The sequence below is a fragment of the Oculina patagonica genome, chromosome 14, assembly GCF_052425735.1.
Source record: "Oculina patagonica isolate OP01 chromosome 14, crgOcupat, whole genome shotgun sequence".
Lineage (NCBI taxonomy): Eukaryota > Metazoa > Cnidaria > Anthozoa > Scleractinia > Oculinidae > Oculina > Oculina patagonica.
In genome coordinates this window covers 4568112-4581416 of record NC_135771.1, presented here as the reverse complement: position 1 = coordinate 4581416, position 13305 = coordinate 4568112, and the positions used below count along the sequence as shown (strand labels likewise).

Genomic DNA, 13305 nt, shown 5'->3' with positions numbered 1-13305 from the left:
AAGTTGAAATGGCACAATACAAATTTGCTTTTTTGTTGGTATAGGCTTAATGGCCGTTTTCATACTGGAGACGGACAAATCGTCTAGACAGACATATCGTCTGAGACGGACAAATCAACTTTGTATGAAAACGGGTCGGACACGTTTTTAGATGTTCAAGTCGTCTGAATTTGTCCGTCGATTTGTCCGTCTAGGATGACTATTTTTTGAGGACGACTTGGTGATCGAGAGGGACAAGTCGTCCAAAATCCGTCTTAAATTCACACTAGACGAACAAATCGTCAGACGACTCGTCCGTCGAGACGATTTGTCTGTCTTCTAGTGTGAAAACGACCAATGTCTGCCAACAGTAATAAAAAGAGTTAAAAAGTTAATGATATTGATATTGTTTTTCCAGGTGCACTGTGCAGCACTCCCTTGGGATTACAAAATGGTCGTCTCCGAAACAACAGAATCACGGCATCCTCAGAATACAACGTTTACCATGCGGCTAGACTTGGGAGACTGGGTCACCACAAGAGAGGTAGATATGTTGGAGCCTGGTGCGCAAGGCACAACAACAAAAATCAGTGGCTTAAGATGGACTTCGGTCGAGCAATGAAAATCACAAAGATAGCCACTCAGGGGAGACAGGACGCTGCTCAGTGGGTGACATACTATCGAGTATCCTCAAGTTTAGATGGCATTCATTGGCAAGTGTATCGATTCAAAAACAGTGACAAGGTGAGAAAATGTGATAAATACAGAACCTTGCAAAGAATAGCGACCATGGAAGTTGGATATTTCCAAGTGAAATAATCAAGGGCTACATTATGACTAGAGTAGGGTGTGGTTTTGTGCATGCGTGGTTTCAAGGGTGTTTTTTTGTGCGTTCGTCTATTTTTCCTGAGGTGCATCAAGAACGGCGATAAAGGTTTTTTGCTAAATAAAAATCAGATGAAAGGTTTTACGTAGGTTTTAAGAGAAACATGAAAAAAAATGAATTTGGATTTTAACATGGAAACGAGAAAGAACTGTAGAAACCTGTAACACAGAAGCAATTTTTTTCATTAATGTTGTGCTCTGAGTTGCAAGTATTTACATGTATGATTCATGTGGAATGATTTCTTTTCAGACTTTCCGTGGCAACAATGATCAAAACAGCATCAAAATCCAAGCTCTTAATCCTGCAGTTTATGCTCGGTTTATCAAAATTCACCCGTGGGGATGGCGAAGTCATATCTCAATGAGAGTGGAAATCTATGGATGCAGAGCTGGTTAGTGTTAAATGGACAATAGTTTTAGGCTTGTAAGCTGCACTATTAAAATCTTTATGTTAACAATAGCTGTTTTTCCAAAAATTGTTAGAAGCTTCTGTCTATATATCTGATTTGTCATTAAAACATGATCCAACATGTTAGACTGCAAGAGCTCCAATGGTTTACAAGGACCGATCTAAAATATTTTTTCAATGGTACGTACTGTGAAGAAGGTTTGGATACCCGGTCTTAATTAGGACATTTTTTTACGATTTTATTTCTCTGTTTACTCCGTAGTTTTTGTTTCGATTGAGAAGATACCCCGTATATCAAACACCCGAGACAGTGTTTATCAGCTATCCAAACACCTCGAATTTCGTCAAAAATAATCCGCTGCTCGTCGTATTTTCAACTATCTTCTCGGTGTTTGGATATCCCGATCAAACGCTGTGTCTCGTGTTTGATATATTACTTGAACAGCTGGTTCACTAAGAAGACCATGACCTGTTGATGAAACACACTTACATTTTTAAGGGCTGTTTAAGGGCTGTTTTGTCCACATTCTAAATTTCATAAAACACCATACGCCACCTCCTTCTTACGATATTTCTTGCAGCATTTTGGTTTTGACTCTGATGAAAGTTACTAAAAGGAACATTTATTTATTATTTATCATTTGTACAGATCCATGCGACGTTCCTCTTGGTCTTCAAGACGGACGTGTTACCACAGCTATGCTTACTGCCTCATCCATGTACAACCACTATTATGGTCCCTGGAGCGCCAGGCTGCAGGCACGGAACTATGGCTCCACCCGAGGAGGCTGGATTGCTAAGTACCGCAACACTAAGCAGTGGTTACAGGTTGACTTGGGAGCAAAGTCTAGAGTGAAGAGAATCTCTACTCAGGGACGATATGATGCCAACCAGTTTGTCAAGTCCTACACAGTGTCTTACAGCCTGAAGGGTGACAAGTTTGCGCCTTACAGAGAGGGAAGAAAGACAAGGGTATGCTGGCATACATCAGAGTGATAACAAATGTATTTTATTATAGAGCTATTTTTTTCGTTTGAATGCTGTAACGCCAAAAGCAAAGTAATCACTCGGCCAATCACAAAGGACGGGGACAATCCAGTGAACCAATGAAAACACCAGACAGGAGCGCGGGAAAGTGCGTGAAAGCGAAGCACGATTGGTTTTAGTTGGTTGAGAAAGTGGCGCGATATTTATAAAGCAATCACTAAGCATAGTCATGCAAAACCAAAGCAAACACGAATTACTTCGACACTAAAGTGAAAAACCTATTGAAACGCAGGTAAAATGACTTCATTTTGCAAGTTCGTTTGCACACTAAGATGTGAGAGACATTTTGAAGAAACAGGCAGCAGTGTCCTAAGAGGATATTCAAATGACCTGGGATGTGTCATGTGTCTGCGTTTCAAAATTTTACAGCTCCTATTGTGCGATTCGGGCAGACATTGTTTGTTTGCAGACTTTGCAACTACTCAGTGTAGAGATTAGCCACCCTAACATACTGTGACTATAAATTACTTTTAGTGTTAAGGCCTTTTAAGATATTATTTGGACTTTTTCTCGGTTGTCAGGTATTTACAGGCCATGCAAAATGTTTTTTCTTTCATTTAAGATCTTCCAAGCCAATATTGAGAGGTACTACGTGGTGACTCATCGTTTCTTCAGGCCATTTGTGGCTCGTTATGTGCGCATCAATGTCAGGAGTTGGTACAGCTACATTTCTATGAGAGTTGAACTTTTCGGCTGTAGACTGGGTAAGGGATGTGTAAAATAACATACCAACATAACGATAGTAACATAACTAGAAGGTCTTTACCTAGTCTGGGAACTGTGCCATTGTTGACAAATTCTGCTGGGTTACTCATCGAACATTCTGTAGCATGAGCGCTCTGAACACTGAACTGTGGTAACCTTGATAATTTGATACATTACGCCGTACGTCAAACCAAATGTCCATTGAAATTGAACCATTCTTTAAAGGTATGAAGCAATTCTTTCTCACAGTATTGTTCTTATACATTGCAAATGGTGCTACCGTTACTTAAAGAGTTTTTAATTAAATAGCCCCAATTACAAAATTCAGTAGCATGAGCGTTTTGAACAATGAGCTACGATAACCTTGTTGAATATTACCTAAAGGCCTGGCTAAATTAGGAACCAAATGTTTCCCAGTTTAGCCAAACAGAAACATATGTTGCAGAAACAAATTTTGGCTTCACGGAAACAAAAAATGTTTTGCCTCAAATCAAAAACATTTTTGCTTTCCGGACACAAATTTCGCTTTCGAAATATATATTGCCCAGTTTAGCCACCATGGGAACAATGCTGACCGGTTTATGCGCATACGTGACACTTTGTTCCCGGAACATTGTTTCCAAGTTTACCCACTTGCACAGCAAAACATTTTCCTTGTTTCCCTATCATTAGGCCACATGACAAGGAACAATGATTCCTAGTTAAGCCAGGCCTTAAGAGTATTTGATGTGTTGCACCGTAAGTCAAACCGATTTCCATTATACCCATTCTGTCGAAAGCTATCATGCTGTTCTTCCTTGTAGTATTGCTCTAAAACATCGCATTTCTTAAGTTGGGGTGGAATTCAATGTACTTACCATAACTGAACATGCAATTTCTTTCTCTTTTCAAGGTCACTTGTGTAATCGACCAATGGGATTACAAAATGGACGTCTCAAACACCACCTCATGAAAGCCTCCTCTCAGTGGGACAGGTACCATGCTGCCTTCTTGGGGAGACTCCATCGCCCACGCCATGGAAAGTACATGGGTGCATGGTGTGCAAGGAGTAATAATAGATATCAGTATCTCCAGATTGACTTCACAAGGCCATCCAAGATCATTAAGATCTCCACTCAAGGCAGGCAGGATGCAAATCAATGGGTCACGCAGTATTACATTACTCACAGTGTTAATGCGATCAATTTTGTGGAGTACAAAGAGCGAAACAATAGAAAGGTAATGTTACATATCTTTTTAATGTTAAATTAAAATGTAAATATTGCATCAAAAACATATTATAAAAGTAGAAGTAGTAGTATAACAGTAGATATGGGGAGCTACGAAAGTGCCTGGAAGGAAATGTTACGAAACAGATCTAGACGTCATGATGCATTGCATTAGATGGTCAAACTTTATTTGCATTATTTACAGACTTCTCAAAAAACATGAGCCAACTTAGCATTAGAGCCAAGAACACACTTTGTAACTTAGTGACTTAATTAAATAAAAAGCTTATAGAATATCTATATCAGTTGTAAAAACACACCATGATGATATTAATTAAGTACTTACATGAATTTTATCTAGACAACAATGAGAACTCTGGATTTTGTGTCATAAGTCCTAATTCTGCACACTTCTTAACTAGATTTTTTCCAACCACCTAACCTCCTAGATTTTTCCTAACAGCTATGTTTTTACTTCTTGACAGTATTTCACTGGAAACCGCGACCGTAACACTGTTGTCTCCAACCCCTTTAATCCCGCAATTCGAGGTCGTTATATCAGGGTTCATCCATGGGGATGGTACAAGCATATCTCCATGAGAGTGGAACTCTATGGATGCTTCACAGGTAGACATGTAACATATTTCATTATAAAATAATGATATTTTATCTTCTTCCTTGGCTCTATGATCAGAGTTAATACCTTGGCCACTATAAGTCCATCAGATATAGGCAAGTTTTGTTTTTCCTTGTAATCTTGATGTCTCCTGGGACCAAACCGAAGTATCCTTGGTTTTTGCCATCTATATCATATGATGGTTTTTCTTTTGTCGCCACTGTCCCTTACTAAGTTTGTTCTATGTGTTCAATGTATGTGGCAAATACTTTCCTTCCATTGCTTGATTTTCTTCACTTTTGGGTGCCATAAAAGGTAAACTTTTAAGCGCTTTTCTTTTAACAGACCGTTGCACAATGCCTCTTGGTATGGAAGATCGCCGTATCTTACCAGGACATCTTCGAGCCTCGTCTTCATACAACTACAATCACGGACCTGAACGTGCGCGTCTAAACATCTACGCTGGTCATGGAAGAACAGGGGCCTGGGTAGCAAAATATCGAAACACCAGGCAATGGCTGCAGATTGACATGCGGCAGATGAGTATCATCAAAGGAATCGCCACGCAAGGACGGAGAGAAGCCCATCAATGGGTGATCAGCTATGTCCTTTCATACAGTAAAGATGGCCGCAGATTTAGAGCTTATTCAGTTGGTGGAAGACTCAAGGTGCGTGAAAGTTTTGTACAAGTTTTTAAATAAGTCTGGCCTACTTGTAGGTTTAGAATGAGGCCCGGCCTTAGCACTGGCTCTGTGTTACTATTACTAACAGCATATTATTGGATAGCCTGTATTAGGTTACCATCCAGTTGCAATACTCTTCCTTGATTTATGCTACTGTAACACAAGATGTATCCAAGGTGTACATCTGGGCTTTGAATAAAACGTTACTCAATTATAATAATATTGCCATATCACATCTAGTTACTTTACTTTATTTTTGCCACAGAGATTCCGTGGAAACTACGATATTTACCATACCGTTGCACAGAGGGTATCACCCTATATCAGAACCCGGTATTTAAGGATCCATCCAAAACAGTGGAGATCGTATATTGCCATGAGAGTTGAGCTATATGGGTGCCGATATAAAGGTAAAATAAACAGGCTAAACAAATCTGGTCAGTCATAATTCGAATTAAATACTTGCTGCCCCATATACAGTCTGATACACTTAAGCACTGGCAAGAATGTTATTCCACGGCAAAGGTCCTTTGAAGAGCAACTTGTAAGGTCTAATTTACAGTTTACATACTTCAGACTTGTTAGAAAAACACCATCTTGGTTAAGTTCATTGAAGTATGGTGCGAAAGTCTTCTATATCAACAAAATGTTTACAAACCGTAGCCAGAGCCTAGATAGAGAGAGATTTTCAATGGTAACGTTTTTTACAGGTAATTCAGGAGGTTTTCTTCTCTTTGAACTTTTGTTACATTTGTTTCAGAACGAATGTGTGACGGAGCCCTGGGCATGCAAAATGGCCGAATCAAGAATGCAGCCATCCGAGCCTCATCGCAGTGGGACAATAACCACGCTTCCTATCTTGCCAGACTTGGACGTCTGCGCCGTGGAAGACTGATGGGGGCCTGGTCTGCCAAGAAAAACAACTACAATCAGTGGATTCAGGTTGACCTTTCAAGGTCAATGAAGGTCACTGGCATAGCTACACAAGGCAGGCAAGAAGCCGCCCAGTGGGTGACAGCATTTTATGTTCTGTACAGCTCGGATGGTGTGAAGTTTGCCAAGGTTAAGAATTGGTGGGATGTAGTGAAGGTGAGTTTCCTTGCTAGTCTTTAACTTAAAGAGCTTTGTGTCTTTTGAAGTCGATATTCACAATAAACGGCAATGGCAGCTAATGCTGACTTACAAATATCTTAAGAGCACACACTACCAGAGAAAACAAAGTTCAGGCAAAGTAGGTGATGATAAGAAACAAGTCAAGTGGCGATGCAAGGTAGCGGCAATTTCTCAAGAAAGTTTTCATAAGCATTTGGCTAAAAACCAACGCACAATTAAGGGACTACTAGAAATTTTTGGGGACATTTGACCACCAGTGATATCAGTAATGTAATAACCACGTTGGAACAAAATCATTCTTATCCCTGATAAAAATAATATTTCTGTTCTTTTCTTTCGCAGACTTTCCCCGCCAATGTGGACAGATATTCAATTCGTAACAATCCTCTTCCTTATCCCATCTATGGACGCTTTGTTCGACTGCAAATACGTGGCTGGCGATCACACATTTCCCTGAGACTGGAGCTGTATGGATGTCCATGGAGTAAGACTCTTGATTTATGAGACTGTTCAGCTTATCTTTCAATTACAATATGTAATATTAGTTTGAAACAAACCATTGCATATAAGAAGCGAGTTTTAATGAAACAAAACAAAGGTTTAGCCTCGGTTAGGTATTTTAAAACTAGTCCATATTAGGCCTTTCCTCCCTTCATAGCCTCCAATGGCCATATTGGATTGTTTAATTTAGCTTATTGTTGCAATTCACCACTAAACTGTCTTTCTTCATCATCTTTGTCTTTTGCGATAGTTGTACACTTTAACTGATTCTTCATCGGAGCAAGATGCTGTAAAAGTCATTAAGCCATGTTCGTGCTTCTTGTTCTTGTTTCATGTTCACTTGTAGTGAATAGTACTTTTCAAGCGCTCCGATTGGTTAATTAGGAGGTGATTACCAAAGCACTTCTCACATCCAAGCAGCTGAAGAGAAACGAAATGGCTTCCCGTGTCAATTTGGTTAGAGAAAGTAATGTTTTGGTCCGCTAATTATTCAGCTTGTGTGGTACATACTAAAACAAGTATCGGTAAAAGTTCACCAATATTCACCTCCACTTCGGTGAATAATTGTTAATTAAACTGAATTTAAAACAGTACAGAATAGCAATACAACAAATGCATTTCTTGTTTAGGCCGTTGCGATGTTCCACTTGGCTTAGAAGATGGTCGCTTTCCTAACCAACTTGTTACCGCTTCCTCATTCTACAACTACTACTGTGCACCAAGAAATGCCAGACTGCATCAGAGACGTGTGGGCAGGCTTGGAGGGGCGTGGTGTGCGAAGCGAAGTGACAAACGTCAGTGGATTCAGTTCGATTTCGGAGGACGTACTCGAGTCACGCGTGTCTCCACGCAAGGTCGTCAGAACTCTGATCAGTGGGTGACAAGCTATTATGTGGCGTACAGCCGAGATGGTCAGCGTTTTACACCGTATAGAGAAGGGCGTCGTACTAAGGTGCGCTAGCTTAATGAAACTCTTTAAGAGCTCGTAGGGCTTATGTCTGGGTTTTTTGCCGTCGACTGTGTGGCTAATATAACACCAAGCTTGTTATCTTGATACAAAGTTGTGTTACAAATGCCAAGCAGACCTAATTTATTTGTTTATGTGAGTTCTGCAACTCCAGCAATCTTAAGAATGCTGACCAGGTTTCTATGCTGTAGGCCATTAAATTATGCAACTGTTCCTCATTGCTGTACATGTACTACACAAATACAGGTTGTTTCTTGACGTTGCGGATGGTTTGATCAAATGATGTAAAACATTGTCTTCAAACGAGAATAGGCGATGCCAAAAACACAGCACAACGGCTAACTAACAATAGTTCCCGCAACACAAAATACCAAGTACCTTCCAGAGAATGAAATGGAAACTGCAGTATAAGTAAAAAGTTGTACATGTTGGTGACAAACACCATTGACTATAACGTAATCAATTTTTGTTAATTAGTTTGTTTCGTTTGTTTAGATATTTATGGGTAATTATGACCGTTATATGGTCGTGACCAATCGATTCTCGAAACCGCTGTCAGGAAGGTACTTCAGGATTTATCCTGTTACTTGGCGTAGCTGGATCTCAATGAGAGTGGAATTCTACGGCTGCATAACTGGTAAGCATCAATATCTAAAGGGGTAGCGTTACGAAAAGCATGTTATGCATTGTCATTTAAGAAGCTTTCGTTTTCATAAGGTAGTTCCTATCGTAAACTTTTCTTCTGATTATAGTTTTTTCCTTTACTAAATCTCTTAGTCTTTTCTACTTTAACGTCTGAAGCTTAGGCCATATTTTGACGCTTCTTACCAGGGTTCAAACATAATCTAAAAATCTAGAAAAAGTTGAGTGTATGAATGTTTTGAATGTTTTCCTGACATGCAAAATGTATGGAAAGGAAAATATTTCAAGAAAGACTGTAATATTGCTAAGCTGAAGAAAGCACTCAATATTTCAGTTAGATCTCTTCCAGATTCCAAAAAGTTTAGTATTGCGAATGTGACTGAATTGAGTCATTCATTAGTCAGCCTGAATGTGACTGAATTGAGTCATTCATTAGTCAGCCTGAATGAACGAAAAGGGATGTGTAAGCCGAGTGTACCAAGGTTTCTTATCTTATAACAATCGCAGACACTTTTTCAGCGAAAAGAAACCTACCAAACCTGCTGCAATCATTACGTTTTGGTAATCTATTCAATTCTTATCCAACTATCAACATTCATTGCCTCCTTTCATCCGTGATTTTTGTATATTAGGTCCGAGATGTAACAGGCCACTGGGAATGCAAAATGGCCGCATACGACTTACACAACTATCAGCCTCTTCAAGCTGGGATGTCAATCATGGTCCCCGCAACGGCCGACTGCATTTCCGCCGAACAGGTTCCCGGATGGGTGCTTGGTGTGCCCGACGTAATGACCGCTACCAGTGGCATCAGGTAGACTTTGGTCGTGCCATGCGAGTAGTAAAGATAGCCACTCAGGGGCGACAAGATGCTGCACAGTGGGTCACGCAATATTTTGTCACGTACAGTCAGGATGGTGCTAGTTTTGCTGAGTACAAGGAAAATAGCAACAGAAAGGTAATGTTTCCTATTGTTTTCTTTGTTATTTACGCCGTTAACATTTTTCAAATCGACCATTTTTCAAATCTGCATATAGACCATAGAATTTACGTCATAAAATTCATAACACTCTAGTGGGATCACTAGCCGTTTGGCTTAGGTCTCACTGCAAAGTTTTGGACATTTTATGGCGGCATTTCTACGGCCTGTAAGAGTGTAAAGAATTAGAAAAAATGTGGTCAACATGTGCTGTACAATTATTCATTGAGAATTTATCAGCGAATTAGATGCATAATCAGCGAGAACTCGTGCGCACATGTGACGGCTAGTGATTTCGCAGTTTTTTTTTTTTTCTCTACTTGAAGCCATCGAATGTGTGGGACATTCCGTCCAGTTAACATTTCACAACTTGCCGAATTTGCGTTTTGGAAAAGTGGTGACAAGTTTCTGAACTTCGCTTACGTTGCGTTACAGGTCACGTCATTTTCATGGTCCATACTCTCATCGACCATACCTCTCGACCAATGAGCGCGCAGAAATTCTCTCAGTCATTATATAAAATTTAATAATTTGAATTGTTTCATTTTATTATCGTCAGTACTTCACAGGAAACCGAGATCAGAATAGCGTTGTTCAGTATCGTCTGTTCCCGCCACTCAGGGCTCGGTTTGTTCGAATACGCCCTTGGGGCTGGTACAGGCATATTTCTATGAGAGTGGAGTTCTATGGATGTGCAGAAGGTAATGTTCATCTCTGAGTGTTGTACTTAGTTAATGAGGGTCACCCTTCCCCAGTGTTTTCATGACTATGCTTTAGGCTTACTTTTTATCTTAAGACTGGAAGAAATCATCGCCAAAAGTGATAAAAGCAAAGAAATATAAACTAAACAGACAAAATAACGGCTAGAAAGGTGAAACTGTTACAAGAATGCCAAGTTTGATTTCTTGACATCCTGTAAAAAAAATCAAATTTCAATCCTTGCAATCCTGCACTTTATCTAAAAACTACTGCTTCTGTTTTGCTCTATAGAATCTTTTTACTCAAAAAGCTTTATAGTGAGTGGCATTTGGCGATATAATGTGGAAAAAAGCTAAATAAAATTTTGCTATTTTGGCAGCACAGTGTCTCCTTTAAATATTTCCAGATTGTTGTTCTTGTTAAGATGCAGTGAAACCCAACATTAAAATGCTTGATTATGAACCAGACACTTAATTGTGTTTATTAACGGAAATTTAATTGTATTTTGTTAACAGACCCATGCAATGTACCTCTGGGCTTGGAAGACAAGAGGATCACAAATGGTGAACTGTCCGCTTCTACATATTACAACCATCACCTTGCACCTTGGCATGGAAGACTGAATCACCGCTGGTCATGGAGCGTGCGACAGCGTAACAACAGACAATGGTTACAAGTTAATTTCCAGGAAATCTACCGAATAAGAGGCATTGCTTCTCAAGGCCGACAGGATGCCAATCAATGGGTTAAGAGTTACACTGTGTCATATGGCATGAATGGTGTGGATTTCGCTCAGTACAAAGAAAATGGAAGAGTTAAGGTATGGTGTGGTGCGTTTTTGCGCAACTCTAAGCTTGTAAGAGAAGAATTGACAAATTTCCATCGGTCAAGAAATGTCAGAAGTAGAAAACAAAATATGGGTCTTATTGTGATATACCACTGACTAGCAAGTGTCTGAGGTGGGAAGAGCTCGTCTAGCATCTAATGCTAAGCGGTGTCAATGTGACGGGAAGCTAGCAGATTCTATAATGCCTAGCACATCTTTAGTTTTGAACCTTATTTGATCTGTTACATCCTTTGTCAGTTATTTCAAACAAACATACAGAATATTTCCGAAGTTAAGTCTTGCAGAAATTCTTTGGCATTGAGTTCCCATGCGAATACTGTTTTTTATTGCCCCATTTGTCCAATTTTGCCAAGAGAAAATCTACGACCCTAACATATCTTAAGCTTTGTTAATGCGTTTTTCCACAAACAGCCCTGAAAACTAGTCGAGGTAGTGTTTGCTTCGGGCGATTGAAAAAAGAGGTTCCAGAGAGGTAGTGTCTTACTGCAAACAAGCGGATGTTGATGCACTTTAATGAGTGTTAGCATCTTATCGAGATTCCGTTATTTTTCTTTATTTTAGTTGCTTACAGGCAACACAGACCGCCACTCTGTAGTGTATCATCGCTTCAGAAAGAGATTTGCCGCTGTGTTTGTCCGAGTTCACCCCAAGGCCTGGTATGGTTGGATATCAATGCGAATTGAATTGTTTGGATGCTCAGGTAATTTCTTCAATACCATTAAACAATAATCAGTCTTACATTAAGCTTTGCGATCTGATTAATTATTAACTTACGTTTAAGCTACTTATTTTAAAGTTACAGCAAATTGCGTTTTTTTTAATCCTTTGCTATAAGGCATTCCTATACTGTACCGCTGAAGAGTCTTTTCTTTAACACTAACTAATCCTTTGTCCTCCACAATAGCTGCATTGTGTAACAGTGCTTTGGGTATGAAGAGCGGTGCTATCAGGAACGCCCAAATCTCGGCTTCTTCCGAGTGGAATAAATACCACACTGCCAGACTTGCAAGACTGGGTACAGTCAAACGTGGTCGGTATGTTGGAGCCTGGTGCGCACGACACAACAATCATCATCAATGGCTAAAGGTGGACTTTAAACGACCAATAAAAATCACGAAAATTGAAACACAGGGACGTCAAGATACCAACCAATGGGTGACAAGATACCAGTTAAGCTACAGTCAGGATGGAGCTCATTGGACCTTGTACAGATATAAGAGTGCTGATAAGGTAGAAACAAAGACATTTATATAGTATTGTAATGCAATCTCTAGAGGGAGTTTGGGAATACTCTGTTGGAATCTCATTTTTAAGTTTTCTCTCTGATACGAAAAGTTGTGATGACAGGAAAAACGTTGAAACACCCTTGCTTACTTGCTGCCCTTTGTTCATCTGCAGCCATACCAGGGTAGATTATCTCACCGTGATTGTTTCCGTTGTTTTAACTAGTAAAAATTCATTTTAATGCCAACACTTAATTGTGAAATGGTAGCTTACAGTAAAAAGGTAAGTACCCAATGAAAACCAATAGAACAATCAGCGATTTCAAAATCATTTAATAAACGGTTATAAACGTAGTGCTTTATGTTTTGTCTTGTTTACCTTTGTGATCTATGAACCGCTGCCCCTTTGAACATTTGTTGTTATTAAAATTCTAAGTATATTTCAAACCACTTGCTATTTTCATGATTTCCAGTATTTCCAAGCAAATCGAGACCAACACAGCATTGTTGCAAATGTCATAAACCCACCAATCATTGCTCGCTTTTGCCGCATTATCCCACGTGGATGGTATCGCCATATCAGTATGAGAGTGGAATTCTATGGATGCAAAGCAGGTAATATAAAACTCACTATCTTGCCCGATCGGGATTTCCAGTGTCGGCCCAACAGGAAAAAGCTCTCTTTTTAGCCACATAATAAATCGATTATCGACCAAGCTTGTTCGGTCAAGATGGCTGGATATTGGTCTCGTTTTTTTCTGCGTTTTTATTGTCCATAAAAGCACAAAAAAAAGTTGGCCAG

The 13305-nt window shown here is 39.6% G+C and overlaps 1 protein-coding gene across 1 annotated transcript in view; it reads left to right on the top strand.

The window, feature by feature from the left end:
* LOC144638385 (uncharacterized) overlaps positions 1-13305 on the top strand; it is a 177126-nt gene that overhangs the window by 93953 nt on the left and 69868 nt on the right. Inside the window, 18 exon segments of the mRNA XM_078497600.1 lie at positions 398-723; positions 1115-1256; positions 1923-2245; positions 2883-3024; positions 3918-4243; positions 4719-4860; positions 5195-5517; positions 5798-5942; positions 6293-6621; positions 6988-7129; positions 7776-8098; positions 8609-8750; positions 9388-9713; positions 10294-10435; positions 10949-11253; positions 11842-11980; positions 12185-12510; positions 12977-13118. Of these exon segments, the coding sequence (XP_078353726.1) occupies positions 398-723; positions 1115-1256; positions 1923-2245; positions 2883-3024; positions 3918-4243; positions 4719-4860; positions 5195-5517; positions 5798-5942; positions 6293-6621; positions 6988-7129; positions 7776-8098; positions 8609-8750; positions 9388-9713; positions 10294-10435; positions 10949-11253; positions 11842-11980; positions 12185-12510; positions 12977-13118 (4185 nt within the window).